Raw genomic sequence first — 19,406 nt, forward strand, 5'->3', positions numbered from 1 at the left:
GGAAAATTTTGACCCAAAAATTGCGTTTTCTCGGCGCGCGCTCTTACCTCAATTGGAGTATAGTAGTATATTTTGGCGCCCAAGGCGTCCTTAGAAAATTTTAGAGTCAATCAGCCAAAAATGGATATCTCAAAATAGTACAAAGGGGGGACCCTTTGGGTCGGCAGGGGGTCGAGTCCCTGAGAGAAGCCCCCCCCCCCCTAAATCCGCTGATGTATAGTAGGTATGTTATAATATATTAGCAAAAGAGACTAATGATTTGGAAACAATTCAGCCCCCTAATCGAATTGATACGCCCCCCCCCCCCCACCCAGAAACAGACTCTTGGAAATACTGAAGGCAGATTGGGTAAGAGCAGTATGTGATTAAGTCAGTCGAAGAACGCGTTTGCCTCAAAGAAAAATTGAACATAAAAAATGTAATCAAATTTTTTGGAGTAGTTAATTAACAGATGCAAAACTGTGGTTGAATTTTCTCTGCTGCTTACTAAACTAGCATATTCAAAAAAAAATCCAGCAAAAAAATTTCTGCTGAAGTCACACCTTTCTGTGCACAATTTATGTGTTCAGTTGAGTTTCTATTTGGCAATGGCTCATTGCCTGAACTGTGTTTTTTTTGTATTTACAGCACATTTGTGGTTGCTTTGGTTTATGGTAGATGCAGTCAGAGAATGTTGCAGTGGTAATTGCAACTAATATTTAACTTTTAAGTGTTCAGTTCTAATCTCGTAAATACTAACATTTTCTTTTGAAAGAGGTACCATAAAAATTATCATAATGATTTGAGTGGTGTATCGTATTAAAGAGTTTTCATTCGTGGATCGATCGACATTAGAAAGTTAAGAACGTTTCCTCAGTCTGGAGAAAAAGTGGTGCAAAATGTTCATTTTAATCTATTTTCCAGCTATTTTTGGCTGTCATTTAGGCTATTATAGTTAAAATATTAGCACAAAAAGCTTATATTTAAGCCGTGAGAAATTATTTTTTAATCACACGACGCACAAGTTTGAAAAGTAAAGAAACTTGATTTGTCTTAGTTTTATTAATCTGATCGAAACTTTCTTTGCTACGTGCACAGCAACCATCAAATCTTGTTTATCAATGAACGTAGCGAATACTCCTATAAAGATCGTGATTTTGTTTTTTTTTGTGGGAAAAGTCTTAACTTATTGGCGCACAAATTTGATTTTTTGCGGTTTGACTTCTGATTTCTTTCTAAGTTATTTAGTTTCTTTTGTCCAAGGTAGGCGAACTCCACTATCGAGCAGAAAAGTGCACAGGTCACCAAAAACGTGATCGACTTCTAGTTTCAAAAGTGGAATTTAAGTTTCAGATTTGCCAGCGGAATGAAAAACTTATCTATTGTTCCAGTTTTCTCAAATTGGTTTAAATTTACGAAAAATTTCAATAATTAGATGCTCGTAAAATTCAAAAGAGCTTTACGACCATATAATTTTCCTTGAACTTCGAAGGTTTCAGTTTCTTCAAAAAATCAAGTCAGTATTTTTTTGTTTCCTTGCGTTCCTTGACTCGTTTCAACTGTCTGTGGGCTGTGTTTTGTATTGATTCTTCACACTTGCGAGATCAAGTGTCTTGTAATCGAGAAAAGATTTTTTTCTCGCTAACAAATTTTACCCACTTTTCTAGAGGTAAGGCGGTTGCCTTTGCACCTTAGGGTTTGGGTTTCGAGTCCCGATCTGACTTTTTTTTTCATTCGGTATGTTTGAGTTTGATTTTTTTCCGAGGCATATTGATTTGTCAGACTTTCCTTTGTCTGCTTATTCGTCTCGGCTAATTTTTTAAAGCATAGATCTTGTTCTGATTTGAACGTTTCTTACCATATTCGACAGTCGTCCTGTTAGTTTGTCAATTTACTAACCCGACTTCTCGTTCCCTTTGTTTATCTTTGGGAAAATTTATCTTAGCGGAAAATTGTTTTCCGCTCATGTTTCATCAAACTCCAGTTCTTTTGAACCGTTTGATTTTTTTTTCATTTTGTGTTTTGTAGTCAAATATGACTAATTCACTGACTAATTGACTGATGTGGCAAGCTTTCGTTTTGTTCCTCTCAGCACACCACGCACCAAAACGTCGCAAATTTGAAAAAAAAGTGACAGCAAGGAACTAAAGATAGTCTGGTGTTTTTTTCGCCCAAGTTCAGAACACTCAAAGAATGCTCTCAGGGGATGAAGTATGTACCACATTCCAGACCTCTTTGTCATGATTTGGATTCCTATATTTCCGTTTTCTAGATAAATTGATACGAAATTTACACTATACACGATGATAACCCTTGCGATAAGCAAGGGTAGTGCAATCGGGTAGTAGATTTTTTTCCGTCAACAACTTTTTACTTAAGACTCATCTGGACTCGTTGTACCTTGGTTCATAATTACCCGTGCCATAAGGAAGGGTATTGCAACCGGGTACTAGACTTTTTTTTCCGATATACAATTTTGTCCACAGATTTCGCACGTGAATTTCGCACCTGTTTTACTGTTGAGGTAAATGTAGTATGTGCACAATAGGTTAACTATGGTCCTTGTGTGATAGTACTTTTTGTGCCAAAAGTTTCGGTCTTTTTTGGCAATTGAGTGTCGGCTTTATTCCGTAGGCTCATTTTCCGAATGATTTTTTTACAATTGCTTTTTGTTGGTTTTTGTAAACATGATTGGAGTCTCGCAAAATTTAGGCGAATCTAAATCGTTTTCTCAGACTATCCTAAAAAGGGAAATATTTGAAATTGAACAAAAGGTTCGATTTTTTTGAAACATTTTTTGAAATATTTTCGAAATTTTTTTTTTGAAACATTTTTTTTCGTGTTTGTTTTTAATTCGCAAAATAACTTTGCTTTTTCAACCTTTCATGCTTTTGTTTGTTCAATCAGCGTTTTTTTTTCATAGTCTTTCTGATGTAGGTGTATTTGTTTGAATTTTCGCAATTTTTTAAATTATGTTTTTTAAGTTTTTCTATAACTATTGAAAATGTTCTCATTGCTTTTTAGCTCATATTGTTTTGAAGGTAGCTGCTTTATTTACGAAACGAGACAGAAGCAAGCCTGAATTGCCAGCCAATCAGAAATAATTAAATTCAAAATTTTTGGTAATATAAATTAAAATTGCTAGTCGAGTTCATCGTTTTGCTAAGTCAATTTGAGTTGTTATCTGCTAATTTTTTGTTCCCCCAGTTTTGCTTACTTTTATTGTGTTGGGATGGTAAAAAAGGGAACCGAGCAAGCTTGAAGTGCGATCAAATCAGAAGTTTTCAACATCAAAATTTTCGGTATTTGTGTCTTTCATTTACTAATTTAAAAAATAAATCACAGTTAGTGGTATATCGTTCTTTCATCAATGCAATTTACCAAGGCAGTTTACCCATGGTTCGATCGCGTGTCTTTGAAATATGTTGATGCATAGCAGTCAGGTTTAAAAAGTATGATGGAGGTAGGCTGATTTTGTTGCTTGCTTAATTTCAAAAAAGTTTTAGCAACAAATTTTTATCTGATTTTTTGATAACTTTTTCTTGACTTATAATTTTTGCTTGACTTATAATTTTTGCACCGCAAGTGTTGCGAAGCTCCCCTTTGCTTACCTCTGTGTTATTTCAAGTTTCTCAGTGTCTCCTGCATACATAGGCTGGAGGAAACGAATACGCCTGAGCCGCTAAAGGTTTCGGGTTCGAATCTGACTAGGACCTGTTTTTTTTTAAATGGTAAACTTTCGGGTTCAAAAAAAATTTCGTCCCATTATTTGTCTGCTTATATTTTGTTGGCCTATTTCCCAGATCCAGGAATTGTTTTTTTTTGCTGCAAGCGTTTTCACTGTAATTGTTTCAAGTGTTTAAGCATTTTCCAAATCCGGTTGAATCGATTTTTTTTTTCAGTTTTGTCTTTTTTATCGGGTTTATAAAGTTCGTATTAATTTACATCGATGTAGTAGCCTCTTTTTGCGTCGATGTAGTAGCCTTTTTAGGCTGCGAACTCAAATGAGGTATAGTTTAAACCCCGTTTTCAAGCATAGTTTCAAACATTTTCCGCTGTAATTGTTTCAAGTGTTTTAGCATTTTCAAAATCCGGTTGAATCAAAAAAGTTTTTTTTTCATTTTTTTGTCTTTTTATCGGGTTTATAAAGTTGGAATGAATTTATGTCGATGTAGCAGCCTCTTATTGCGTTATTCAGGGATCAAAAAAAATTTGTGCGCGTGCGTATACTCTGAGGCTAAAAAGGACGTTACATTTTTTTTGTTAGTTGAAAATGTTCTTTTGAATTTTTTTCGGCATGAAAATTTTCTGCTCAGGTATTTTCAGCTTTGTTACCACAATGTAATTGTAAACTTTTGATTTTTTTTTCATATTTTTCCGTTTGATTTTGATCAATTTTGTATCCGCAAGTGGTGCGAAACTCAGCTTCTCCTCTGCGTAGTAATTTGTAATTGAGTTCTTGTTCGAAATTTTCCTTCGACTTATACTTTTATTTTGCTATTATACCGCCTCACATTACTAATTTCATTGCTCTGGAATAAGTGGAAAAAGAACGACAGTAGTTTCAGCCAAAAATCAGTTTTTCACCTTTTCCTATTTTCTGAAATTCAGTCTTTGGCCAGATAGGTCTCTACGACTCGACAGAAAGCTGCTATACTTATTTTTGGAAGATGTTTTTTAACTAAATTTCAAAGCCATGAATGTTATAGGATTGGTTTAAGGTTGCCGCCATAAAAGGCTGCGAACTCAAAATGCTTCAATTCAAAACAAAAGCATTTTTTTTTCTTTTACTCTGACAAAGTGAACGTAAAAACCTATGGCGTAGGGTTGTTCAGCCATGATTTGGATTTCAAAAGAGTACAAAACCTTTCCTTCGGTCAAGAAAAATGGGTCTAAACTTTTCCGAGAAAAGTTGGTCTGAATTTCTCCAAAATTAGTTTGAAAGTGCGTCCGAATTTTTTCCGAAAAAGGATTTCTGCTGTAATATTCTCTCATTATACAACTTTTTATTCAATTTTGTTGCCCCTTACTAACGATTGAACAAATTTACGAATTTTTGCTTTTGCGTTTCGCGTATGTGGTATACCTTTTATGAATGCGGGTATAAGCAATTCGGTATAAAAAATAACATTGCTTTTGACGCGTGGATTCATTTCAGGTGATTTCAGGTGCCTACAAAAAACTAGTGAATAAGAACAAATCCATATAACTAAAGAATTATTTTTTTTCAGAGTCCAGATCCCGGCTGAAAGAGCCTAACTCAAAAAACCTCACCCATTCTTTAAACCTTTTTTGGAATTGCGTGGAAAAATATCACGCTAGCTTGTAATTTCTTCTCTCTCCTTCAAAAAAAGTCGGAACAAAAATTAAAATTGAAATCAAAATGGCAAACTTTTACTCTTTTCCGTTTTGCCTATTCGGTATGCTTTTTATTATGCGTGTTTCTACGGCATCAAGATTTTACAACATAGTTTTTCTACTTTTGATATCAAATGTGTGCGTGCCTGTTTGTTGAAAATAGAGGTGGATTGAATTTTTTAAAATTGTTTCAAGAGAAAATTTGTACCAGAGAAGAGAACTCTTTAGAAAATTTTGTTTGATTGTTTAGCTTTTCAGGTAATTTGTATGTAGTTAGTTTGTATGTAGTTTTTAACGGCTTAGCATCAGTTGGGAAATGTCAATGTCCTCTACAAAACCTGACTTCAAGGACTGCGTCAAATGGTTCTCTCAAATCGGGTTTTGTAATACACCCGAACTTGCCTGCTACAATCCACTAAACTCGCTAGAAGGCTTCCTGAAGTTTATCCGAGATGGCAGTAAACTCTGTCATCTGTTGTCCTTTATTGACCGAAACTCACTGGACCTGCGCCTGGTGGTTCCGAATTGTGAGAACTCGGAGACGGCGAGCGTGAACAACATCACCCTTTTCAGAGACAGCTGCAGTCGCTTCTTCGGAGTCTCTGAAAGGTGAAAGATTCTTATTCTTCTTATTCATATCGGACACGCGACCAAAAAATCCATATCCTTCAAGTTGTCTTTTGCAAAACTACAATTTTTTCGCGGTAGTTCGGGTTCGCGACTACCATTTTGCTGGCCATTACGAGGCCAAACTGTGCATTCTCTGCATTTTAAGCGGAATCCGCAACAGGCCAACATCAGATTTGTCCTGGAATCCGCAACATTGCTACTTTTCTTTGATCTTCTATGCTGTTTTGGATTCTTATTTTAAGACTTGTCTCTGGAATCCAGGAACATACAGACACAAAATTGTGTTCCTATCCAGTGCACAGTTTGGCCTCGTAATGGCGTAATTTCCGTGTGTATGTTTTCATAATAATCATTTCTATCCAAAATAGGGGCTTATTCGCATAGTATTTTGGCTTATGTCTTCTCTTTTATGGTTGTGACAAATATATTTTCGACAAAATGTTTATTTGAATTTTTGTGAGTTGCCACTGTTTTCTTACAAAACTATTAACAGATCACATCTGGTGTGGTGGCTATTTTGTGGGAATCATTTTCCTTATAAGTTTTACGCGTAAAATGAACGTAGCTAAACTATTGTCTGATTTTAGCGCGGAAGTTGAAGAGGTTTTGTGATGTTTTTCCGTCCTTTTGTTATTGCGCTAGATCATTCTGAACCAGAATATTGCTTTTATTTTTGTCAAAAATAGAAGTTTAAACAATTCAAGCTTCAGAAAATGGTGATTGATTGTTGATTGTTTTTTTTAGGTATCTGTTCAACCCGGAAGCCCTCTATGATGGAGCAGATGTACAGGGAGCCATACTAGCTTTGCAAGCCCTTAGTCAAACTGATATTTACAAGCATGCCATGCGAAGCAAAAGCCGCAACCCTGTGCAACTGATCGGAAACTCTTCCTTCCAGAGCAAAGATCCTCAAGAGGAGATGACGGACTACTCAATCTACGGAACCATTGATATCGAACAGTACCTGCCGATGACCGGTGGGATCGAGTATAGCAAGGCTGATGCGTATATCAGCCTGATCGACCAATACGTTCCAGAAGCTAGTGTGCCAGACCTGGGAGAGCATATCCAGTGTCCTATCGTCCGAGAAATAGTTGACAAGGATAAAGCCTTCGTACAGATGTTGACAGATGTGATTACTTTGTACAAAAATAAACTAATTTCAGTGTTCCCGAATCAATTCAACACTGTATTTTGTGGCGATCTCTTCAACAGAATGAAAGATTTGCACGAAAACTTGCTGAAAGAATTTTGTTCTCAAGCATCGAGAATCGATGCTTTTTCTGTATGCAAAGGGTTTGATGTCTATAAAGACAAAATAGCGTCCGTTTACTCTCAGTATTTTTACGAAATTGATAGCGCAGTCGAAAAGTTGCAGGAGATTTTGAGCCAAAATCCTATTTTGGTGGAAAGCTTTGAAAGGACTAAGGCGGAAGCCGACAATCAGTCCAAGTGTCGAGACTTTGATCTTCTAACGGTTTTGCATAGTCCGTTCCAGCATGTGCTGAGGTACCATCTATACGTGGAACGTCTCGTCAAAGATGTCGAAACGAAGAGTTCCTCGGATTGCCAGCAGATCAAAACGACACTGGAACTTATGAAAGAATTAGACTCGCATTTAAACGAATGCAAACGAGATGCCGAATCGCTTAAGTTTGTTAGAGAAAATTTCAACTCGAATGAAATACCAGTCGAAATTTTAGTAAAAAACGCGGAGTCTATGGGAAAGTTTCTAAAGGAGTCGTTAATTCACAGTGTTAAAGTTGACAAAGATACGTTCTCGAACGTCCGCGTTTTCCTTTTTCAACTTGGCATTGTGTGTGTGGTACAAAATCGTCGGCCATTTGTTTTTGCCAACGATCCGTTCAAGTTTGCTGTTCACGAAAAGATGAAAGACAAGCCTTTTTTCAGGTTAGAGTTCAACTCATCCCGAGTTTTAAAAATTGCTATAAAGAACAGGTTTCTGAAAAGCGAATGGAGCCACATGCTAGCCATGGTTCAAGCTTGCGTCTATGGGCCAGTTCATGAAGTTCACCAGTTTGTCCTAAAATCGTTCACGAATTTGACCTACTGTTGTGAATGCAACAAAATACTCAAAGGATACTCTAATCAGGGCTTAACATGCATGAAACACTGTAAACGCAATGTACATTTGGACTGCTTGAACGACGTGCTGTCAAGACACCTTTGTCAAAGTTGCCCCGCAGCATATGTTGACCCGATTTCTATGGTCTCAAACCCGTTGTCAAAACCGGCTTCTACTGCTGAATTAGGTGGAAAGCCTACAGTTATTATAGTCAATCCTCTAATTGCACAGGATCCGAAAGACGACGATGTGTGGAAGTCGAATTACGGCGAGGGAGAATTTCGGCCCCGAGGAAGTACAGTTTCTGTCCCATCTACATCTTCGCGGGTCCTCAAGCTCACGCGGTCACAGTCGATTCCGCAGACTTTATCTCCGAATGACGAACTTGCCCTGTACGATTGGTTTTGTCCTGTCGCCAATCGGGACACGTCGTATAGGATTTGTTCACAACTCCCGAACGAAACGTTTCTGGTGCGTCGGAGCGACAATGACCCTCAAGGTGGAGCTGTTATGATAAAAATGAACAACGAGGTTCAGAACTTGAAAATATATTTCGACGAAAAGGGCCGGCGTGAATTCTATATAACGAAGAATAACTTCTTCAAGTCTATCGCCGACCTAGTTGATCATTTTCGAGCCCGCAGTTTGGAAAGTTGTTTTCCAAATATAAAAAGCAGACTCAATATTCCTTACGTCAAAGGTCTTCAGATGCTGCAGAGTCAATTGGACAGAACTGTTTTTTCTTCTCTCGCTTTTTTAAAGTCATCCTATAGTGCCAACGTAGATAAGGATAAACTGAAAGAGTTGGCCAAGGGAGAGTTGGTTTGGGTCAAGTGTCGACAACATCTGGATCCGAACAAAAAGTTCATCGAAGCCATGGTAGAGATGACCAAAAACGTCTTCAGAAGACACGAATTCATCGTGCCAAACACAATTCTAGAATACGTGCAAGACCAAGAAACGTAAACGACTCAGAACAGAAATAAAACAGTCCCTCCATACTATGCTAAAAATTCCCCCATACTATGGTACCTAATAAAGAAACCCCTCAGTTAAGCATATGCGAAGTTTGTACGTAGTAGCGAATCATTCCCGCTATTGCAATAAGGCTGAAATAGTTAAGAGATCCCAGTCACTTTTCTATCAGATCAAGTTAGCTTTTTTAATTATTGAATCCTCATTTTGCTAGTTATGTTTGCGGTACAAATCAGTCGACTAATCAAATTAATATATCAATATGCGACATTTATAATGATAATCTGACATTTTAACAGGACTTTAATTTTATTTTATGCTTTCTGTAAATTATACACTCATTTGTATTTGTAAATTGTACATATTACAATTGTTCACTGGAAGTACTGTTTGTAAATGTTCAATTTCATGATTTTTATTCTTTCATTTTTTGATTAGACATACATATATACATACATAGATAGATGCATACTTACATACATACATACATACATACATACATACATACATACATACATACATACATACATACATACATACATACATACATACATACATACATACATACATACATACATACATACATACATACATACATACATACATACATACATACATACATACATACATACATACATACATACATACATACATACATACATACATACATACATACATACATACATACATACATACATACATACATACATACATACATACATACATACATACATACATACATACATACATACATACATACATACATACATACATACATACATACATACATACATACATACATACATACATACATACATACATACATACATACATACATACATACATACATACATACATACATACATACATACATACATACATACATACATACATACATACATACATACATACATACATACATACATACATACATACATACATACATACATACATACATTTATACATACATACATACATACATACATACATACATACATACATACATACATACATACATACATACATACATACATACATACATACATACATACATACATACATACATACATACATACATACATACATACATACATACATACATACATACATACATACATACATACATTCATACATACATACATACATACAAACAAACAAACATACATACATACATACATACATACATACACACATACATGCATACATACATATTTACATGCATACATACATACTTATTTACATACACACATACTTACATATATACATACATACATACATACATACATACACATACATACATACAATTACTCATTTAAAATTTTGTTCGTTGAATGGTTCAATTGAAGTTTTGATAGGTTGACCAACAGAATCAATGTTTGAATCTCCGGCCAAACTTTTAAATTTTTTATTATAATTATAATTTACCTTGAATCGTCTAAGATTTTTGTTGTTTTGTTTGTTACATAAAATTATTCCTGTTATTGATTTGCTAGTTCGGAACAACTATTTTAACTTAAAAAGTCAATTAAATCAGCTACCTGCAAAAACGATAGCTGTGATAATCCAAAATAAATGCATATAGAGTCCTTGCCGCTTCAGTCATTACAAATTGCAATTGCAAAAGTATGATTTAGTTATTAGGTTTTTAATTTTTAGTAGCAGAAATCTCATCCCAATTCTGTCAAATGACTGTTTTATCTGATTGCCCTTGTTCTCAAGGCGTAGAGAAACTTCAGGTTGGTTTTGTTCATGCAAACTTACGTACCATAAAGTCACATCAAACAGTGGTTTTGGTTTTTTAAAAATGCAAATCAAAAGAAACAGTGCTTTTAAAAAACGAATTTTTATTTAAAACAAAAAGGGTGATTTTTTTACTTACAAATTAGATTTGATTTAAAGTTTTTTTAACGTTACTATAAATGTACCTCTTTGTCCAGCTTTTTCATTTGTGTAAGATTTTCATATGGGTTAATCTAAAAAACATTCTATCATAAATTATTCTTAAATTTGAAGAGCTTGAGCTTCAAAAAAGATATTTTTAATAATTTAAAACTTGAAAAAATAGAATTTTCTATTGAATTTAAATCGTTCTCAATAAACTACTTTTTTATAAGTGTGAGTTAATTCAAATTGACCAGTGCTCTTGATAGCAGCAAAAACGCAAATGCTTTACACTATAGTCAACCAGCATTAAGCGATGTACGCAAAACGTGCCACCGCATGCTATCATTTCAAAACTTGGTTCTTTTCTTCTTGGTTAAACGAGTCAATGCCTTTCGGGATAAAACTTACGAGAAATGGCTTTGTGTAGAAGTTTCTCGCTCGCTATGTGTTTTCATTGCCACGTGCTGAAAGTAGATGTTGTTCAGCTTCTATTCAAATAATTCTGTTCGCCTCCACTTATGAAAACTGGGACCCAGTAGGTAAATTAGGATATCAAAATATATCTTGGCTTGATAGAAACTTCTTTCACGGTCGAATTCAACAATTTGATTACACTCAGTTGTTCAATTTGGCTGTTTAAAATTTTGAGTTCATCTGAAGTTGACTTCAAGCGTACAATAACAAAGCTGTTTTATGAATTTATTATGTCGTAATGCGTCAATGGACTTCAATCCAACATAATCATGCATTATTTAACAATTTTATTGCTCCTATCGGTGTTTTGCTATTTTATTTTTTAGATTACAGTAAATATTTTTGTTTGGCATACTCTGACCAACTATATAAGTTCAAGTGATCGATTACAACAGCTACCAGTGGCAACGATAACTGTGGTTGATGTTTTGCTGCTTGAAGATTTCAGCTCAATCAGAAAACTACAAATAACTTAAAACTTGAAAAATTTTAAGTTTTTTTTTTTTTCAACTTAAAATTTCTTTCATAAAAGGTTGTCGTTTTTTCTCTCAGTGTTCGGAGTAATTGATATTGACACGTGCTCCTGGTAGCAACAAGTGCTTGTTCTGTTCATTATATTCAACCAGCTTTAAGCAATGTTCGCCAAACCGACAATGCATGCTATCATTTCATCATTGGGTTTTTTCTGAAGTAAAGCTAGCTGAAGTAAAGCTTTGGGTAAAAGTTTCCCGCTCGCCATGTGTTTATTACCACGTGCTGAAAGTAGATGTTGTTCAGCTTCTACACAAAAAATTCTGTTCGCCTCCACTAATCAAAACTGGGACCCAGTAGGTAAATTAGGATATCAAAATATATCTTGGCTTGATAGAAACTTCTTTCACGGTAGAAGTCAACAATTTGATTACACTCAGTTGTTCAATTTGGCTGTTTAAAATTTTGAGTTCATCTGAAGTTGACTTCAAGCGTACAATAACAAATCTGTTTTATGAATTTAGTATGTCGTTAAGCGTCAATGGACTTCAATTAAACATAATCATGCATTATTTAACAATTTTTTTGCTCCTATCGCTGTTTTGCTATTTTATTTTTAGATAACAGTAAATATTTTTGTTTGGCATATTCTGATCAACTATATAAGTTCAAGTGATCGATTACACCAGCTACCAGTGGCAACGATAACTGTGGTTGATGTTTTGATGCTTGAAGATTTCAGCTCATGCAGAAAACTACAAATAACTTGAAAAATTTTAAACTTTTGTTTGTTTTTTTTTAAACTGAAAATTTCTTTCATAAAAGGTTTTCGTTTTTTCTCTCAGTGTTCGGAGTAATTGATATTGACACGTGCTCCTGGTAGCAACAAGTGCTTGTTCTGTTCATTATATTCAACCAGCTTTAAGCAATGCTCGCCAAACCGACAATGCATGCTATCATTTCATCATTGGGTTTTTTCTGAAGTAAAGCTTGAGGATGTAAATAATGAACTTATTTCACATACATAACCAGGCAGTATTTAACAATTATTTGCTCCATTTTTATAATTTTCTGTTTTTTTTGCTTTTAACATCATACTGCAAATTAAAAAATTTGTATTACAGTATTTCATTAATGAAGTTTTTATAATTAAAACATATGAAGTATGCAAACATTGTTTTGTCCCATGAAGGTTGCTTTTGTTGTTCTGATTGCGTGGAAAAAACTTTCAATTTTCAATTCGGATTTTTCTATGCAATTCCATGTACCACAAAGTCACATCGTACCTTGGCTTCAATTTTTTTTTCAAAGTTCAGCTCAAACGGAATTGCGCTCATCAGTAACGAATGTTCAAAGGAAGCAAAAATTATTAAAGGTTCTTAGCTTTGAATTGGATTATAATTTCAAGATTCTCAACGTAATCATAAAAGAACTTTTTCAACCAGTTTTTTCATTGATTAAGTTTTTTTAATTGGGTTAATATAAAGAAGTTTTTATCGTAAAAAATTCTTGTGATTCAAAGAATTTGAGCTTCAACGAGGTTTTGTTTTTCAAATTAAATTTTGAAAGGAATGTTTCCAGCTCTTTCTTCAGAGTGCTATATCTAGAAAATTTTCCAAAAACTGACATTAACGAAGTTTCCGTTTGTTTTAGTTGAATTTCAAAACTTATTGACCTCTTTTTATTTTTAACGAGCGCTCAAGATAGCAGTAACCGCTTCTTCCCTGTAGGCAAACAGCTTCAAGCATTATACGCAAAACATGCCCGCGCATGCTATCATTTCATTTTTGGGCTCTGTTTTCATGAGTTAAAACGAGTCAAGAGCATTCGGATCAAAGCCCTGCAATAATTCGCTGTATGGAAACTTTTGCAGCTTGCCATGTGTTTATTCCCAAATAGTTTAATCTAAATATTCTTGTAGCTCAACGCGCTTGAGCTTCAAAGTGAATGTTTTTATTGATTAAAAATGAAAGCTAGATTTTTCATTTTTTCTATCTCTATCCTTGCAGTGTTCAAATTTAAACTTGATCCAAAAACTGGCATTCTAGAAGTTTTGTTGTATTTAAAACCATTTCCAATTATTGACTTCTTTTTACTCAGTATTTGATGTAATAAAAACTGATAAGTGCTCGATATGGTAAAAACGCTAATTTATTATAGTCAACCAGCATTAAGCAATGTTTGCAAAACATGCCAAAATATGCTATCATTGTTCCAAGCATTGAAAATGGGGAGGAACTTTGTATTCGGGTGTATTTTTTTGTTTTTTTCTTTTTTTACACGCAAAATCAGGTACTTCAAAAAGCATTGGACTGGTTTGAGTGATATATGATATTAAAGACCTTTTAGTCGTAATTCGAACGACGTTAACAAATTTCCAAAAATATTCTAGTGTTGAGAAAAACCGGATTGAATTTTTTGGTTTTTCGTGTAATTTCGACCAAATAGAGGGATGATAACTTGATAAATTGGTCATGTAGGCTAAACAAACGGAAACTAATTGTGAAAGTAATATTTGGCCCTTTCCTGACAAGAAATTTTTTCGCCATTTTGTGCAGAAAAATAGAGAAAAAATTCGGTTTTCTTTCGATTTTTGTTTTTTGAAGACAAATGTTGACAATTATGCCTAATTTATTATAATTTTTACGTCTGTTTATAGTTTTCTCATCGCACCACGTACAAAAACGACACTAATTTAGAGAAATCAATATTTAAAGAGATTTTTTTAGTAGTTTTTCATGAATATGGTCGGAGCATTGTGTGCTACGAAAATCGAACGAGCCAAGAGTCTCTATGTTTAAACTTTGCGAGAATTGGCTGTGTGGAAAAGTTTGCATTTCGCCATGCGCTCATGGCCTCGTGGCGAAAGTAGATGTTGTTCAGCTGTTATTCAGATAATATTTTGTTCTAGTCAGAAAAAAAGTCAATCTTTTGCTCAATTTTCAAATACTTATAACATAATGCTTATACCATAGTGAAGAAAAATCATGAAAATTCAAATTAGTAGCGGCGCTTTTTGAGAACAACAAAATGTAATGAGAAAAAGAGCTAAAGCATTTTCATGATCTAAGACACTACTGTTTTGTAACCAAAAACTTTTCAAGCTGACTTCGATCTGATAAATAACAATAATCCACGGATCTTTTTTGCCTGCTATTAGCAAGCGTTTAAAAAATGGACCATAGGATTGTTCTCAGGTTAAAAAGTTGTCTAACAGACTAATCACTTAATCATTTTGTTATTTCTATTGTCAACTCTTTTGTCATTATGCCCTCGCGTACGCCAACATGCGTACGTACGCTAACAGCCACTTTTTAGGATGTCTGTACTTTAAACATCCGTTCGTTGCGAAACTCGTTTTTTTTATGTTGCTGGCAAATTTGCCAATTCTGATATGGCATAGCTTTAGTAGCTTCATTTTTTTCGACTTGAAATATTTTGAATAATATTATAGTTGACTCATATGAGCGAAACAAGTTTTTTCTTACCTGTCTTTTGAGAGGGGACTTTTTTGCCTCAATTGATGTCTGCTCAAAAATGTCTGTTTTGTTTTCGTTGTGTTTCGTACATTTTTTTAAGCTAATTCGTCATTCTATTATTTCACTTGACAGTTTTTTTCTAATGTAAACTTCATTCAAGTTCAATTTAATGATAGATTGGAAAAATTAATTAGATCTGGTTTTCTGCTCAGTTTCCTCTTATTAGCGGATTTTTTTTTATTTGATAAGTAACGCGGCTTGTTAGTCATGATATATTTACGTTGTTTCGCTACCAGTAGGAAAATCCGCTTCGCTTCTGTTTCCTTTCAAATCGGCTTTAGTTTGTCTTACTATTAGTTTGATTTCAATTTTTTTAGTTTTCAAAGAAATTAATGCATTTTTTACTTGAGTAATTTTTATTCAGACCAATTTCGGCGATAGAAAGTAGAGTCTTCACTGAAATTTTTTGAACTGTTTTGTTGGAATCGGATTTTTTTTCCATTTGTTGCAGTTTCCGAGAAAGAATAGATTGGTGCCTTTCCCTGAAAATTTCTCATGAATCAGCATCCCTGCAAGTTTTGCAGTTATTTTATCGTCCTTATATACTTTATTTGAGACAAATGGAAGAAAAGTTTGATGGATCAAGTTTTCAACATTTTTTTCGAACAATTTTTGAGCTATTGGCGGCCTCCGTTTTCTATCGTCTAGCTGGCCATGCTACGCTTGTGATCTATCGCAAGTTGTTCGAAGCTCTGCTTCGCCTCTGTGTAATAATTTCAACAGTTTTGATGCGTAAATGATATTGCTCACGCTCAATCATGAAAGTATAAATGCATATAAAGACAAGCGCATAAGACCAGTTGGCCATGCGATCTAAATCAAATGCTCGACATAAGGTGGACCGGTTTAGCGTAGGTTGGTACCCTCCACCTACCGATGTTATAACAAACTGATATAGGGGTTGACACCTTAGGTCAACCGTTTTTTTCTCTCTTGATTAAGTCTGACCTCCAAAAAAGAATAATTTGGTATTTGAACAAACCATTGAACAAACCATTGCCTATATGTTAAGGCTCTGCCGTCATATGCACAATTTTGCGGTACCAGCATTGAGATCACGGATCTTCATTAGCTTGATATTGCGCAGAAGAAGCTTATACATGTTACTCAAACCGACTCATTTCACGTCGAAATCAAATCATTTACCGTGGTAAATCTATAAAGAGCTACAGCAGCAAGATTGCCCTACTCCCCGTTCTGGGGTCCTGCTGGTATCCTTCGTTCGACTTGCCGCATATGAAGTTAGTTTATTCCAAGTTTGATACTAAACACTTGATTTTGCTGGACGCCGGCATACTTTAGTTCAATTGTTGGCTCGGAAGCTCCACCTTGACCATTTTCATCACGAGATGGACTACATGCGCTTCTTGATCAACTTACTTTACGCTATACTTGGGTTGCGTTAACTGCTGAGTTTTATTGAAAACAAATGTGGATCATGTCGAAAGCAGAAAGCAAGCACCGTCAAAGGCTACCGGTCGAATGCCTTGATTTTACGCAGCAAACTTTTTCCTCCAGGTTGTGCCATAACTATACACCACCTCGTGTGTGATGGGCATCAAGCACTTTATCGCGCGCCACGATGCACCCAGCATTTTTTACGGGTCGGTTAACGGAACAAATTTGCCTGTTTAAGAACTAAGACCACATGGCTCAAACCGTCTTTGCACATAAAGGTATAGCCTGGAAGTTTAACCCACCCAGTGTAACACACCATGCAAGGTGGTTCTTGTGAAAATCACAACCGTAGTCCTTCACGATATACTAGGCAGTAGGTGGGTTACTGAAAAAGTGTTAGAAACAACCTTCTGCTTGGTTGAGCAGGCCTTGAATACAAGACCGATCACTCCGTTTAGTACCGATTCGCGTGATTTAGAAGCGTGAACCCCGATCAATTTTTGCTTGGGCAAAAGGCGGTATGTTCTCCTTCGCTCTGGTCTCGTTGGCTACGAGAAAATGTCCCTTTACTTAAAAAGCGTGCAAAGTGCAACACTCAATCAAACGTTGTTCTCAGAAGAGGTGGGGTGGTCTCTTATGGTTGATTGAACCCGATAGCCCTCGATATTATTACTTTCTTGCTCGCATCGTTAAGCTTAGCTATGATAAAGACAGATGCGCACGTTTCAGCCTCATTAAAACTGCTACCAGCGAACTTACCCGACTGGCTGTTAAACTCACCCCAGTTCTTTCGTCTTTGGGGCCGAGGATATTCTCACTCAAGCATGACAGTCTAAATGCATATAAAGCCAAGCGCATAAAACCATTTGGCCAAGCAATCTAAGGCAGTAGGCGATATACTAGGCAGTAGGCGGGTAACTGAAGAAGTGTTAGAAACAACCTTCTGCTTGGTTGAGCAGGCCTTGAATACAAGATCGATCACTCCGGTAAGTACCGATTCGCGTGATCAAGCAAGATTGCCCTACTCCCCGTTCTGGGGTCCTGCTGGTATCCTTCGTTCGACTTGCCGCATATGAAGTTAGTTTATTCCAAGTTTGATACTAAACACTTGATTTTGCTGGACGCCGGCATACTTTAGTTCAATTGTTGGCTCGGAAGCTCCACCTTGACCATTTTCATCACGAGATGGACTACATGCGCTTCTTGATCAACTTACTTTACGCTATACTTGGGTTGCGTTAACTGCTGAGTTTTATTGAAAACAAATGTGGATCATGTCGAAAGCAGAAAGCAAGCACCGTCAAAGGCTACCGGTCGAATGCCTTGATTTTACGCAGCAAACTTTTTCCTCCAGGTTGTGCCATAACTATACACCACCTCGTGTGTGATGGGCATCAAGCACTTTATCGCGCGCCACGATGCACCCAGCATTTTTTACGGGTCGGTTAACGGAACAAATTTGCCTGTTTAAGAACTAAGACCACATGGCTCAAACCGTCTTTGCACATAAAGGTATAGCCTGGAAGTTTAACCCACCCAGTGTAACACACCATGCAAGGTGGTTCTTGTGAAAATCACAACCGTAGTCCTTCACGATATACTAGGCAGTAGGTGGGTTACTGAAAAAGTGTTAGAAACAACCTTCTGCTTGGTTGAGCAGGCCTTGAATACAAGACCGATCACTCCGTTTAGTACCGATTCGCGTGATTTAGAAGCGTGAACCCCGATCAATTTTTGCTTGGGCAAAAGGCGGTATGTTCTCCTTCGCTCTGGTCTCGTTGGCTACGAGAAAATGTCCCTTTACTTAAAAAGCGTGCAAAGTGCAACACTCAATCAAACGTTGTTCTCAGAAGAGGTGGGGTGGTCTCTTATGGTTGATTGAACCCGATAGCCCTCGATATTATTACTTTCTTGCTCGCATCGTTAAGCTTAGCTATGATAAAGACAGATGCGCACGTTTCAGCCTCATTAAAACTGCTACCAGCGAACTTACCCGACTGGCTGTTAAACTCACCCCAGTTCTTTCGTCTTTGGGGCCGAGGATATTCTCACTCAAGCATGACAGTCTAAATGCATATAAAGCCAAGCGCATAAAACCATTTGGCCAAGCAATCTAAGGCAGTAGGCGATATACTAGGCAGTAGGCGGGTAACTGAAGAAGTGTTAGAAACAACCTTCTGCTTGGTTGAGCAGGCCTTGAATACAAGATCGATCACTCCGGTAAGTACCGATTCGCGTGATCAAGAAGAGTTAACACCAATCACTTTTAGTGTGAGCAATACGCCGTATGTTCTCCTTCGCTCTGTTCTCATTGGCTACGAGAATATGTCCATTTACATAAAAAGCGTACAAAGTGCAACACCCAATCAAACGTTGTTCTCAGAACGGGTGGTCTCGTCTGATTGATTGAACACGATAGCCCTCGAGGTTATTACCCTCTTGCTCGCATCGTTAAGTCTAGCTACGATAAATAAAGTTGCGCAGGTTTCAGCATCATTAAAACAACTACCAGCGAACTTACCCGACTGACTGTTAAGCTCACCCCAGTTCTTTCGTCTTTGGGGACGAGGATGTTCTCGCTCAAGCATGACAGTATAAATGCATATAAAGAC

At 36.2% G+C, this 19,406-nt stretch overlaps 1 protein-coding gene across 1 annotated transcript; it reads left to right on the forward strand.

Annotated features, from left to right (window-relative positions):
* The first annotated feature begins 5,590 nt into the window (after nt 1-5,590).
* On the forward strand, nt 5,591-9,409 carry LOC134842585 (protein vav-like). The gene is made up of 2 exons (XM_063858994.1): nt 5,591-5,946; nt 6,712-9,409. The coding sequence occupies exons 1-2, from the start codon at nt 5,654-5,656 to the stop codon at nt 9,017-9,019; spliced, it is 2,601 nt and encodes an 866-aa protein (XP_063715064.1). The 5' UTR covers nt 5,591-5,653; the 3' UTR covers nt 9,020-9,409.
* The last annotated feature ends 9,997 nt before the right edge of the window (nt 9,410-19,406 follow it).

Source organism: Symsagittifera roscoffensis, chromosome 3 (assembly GCF_963678635.1).
Source record: "Symsagittifera roscoffensis chromosome 3, txSymRosc1.1, whole genome shotgun sequence".
Classification (NCBI taxonomy): Eukaryota; Metazoa; Xenacoelomorpha; order Acoela; family Convolutidae; genus Symsagittifera; species Symsagittifera roscoffensis.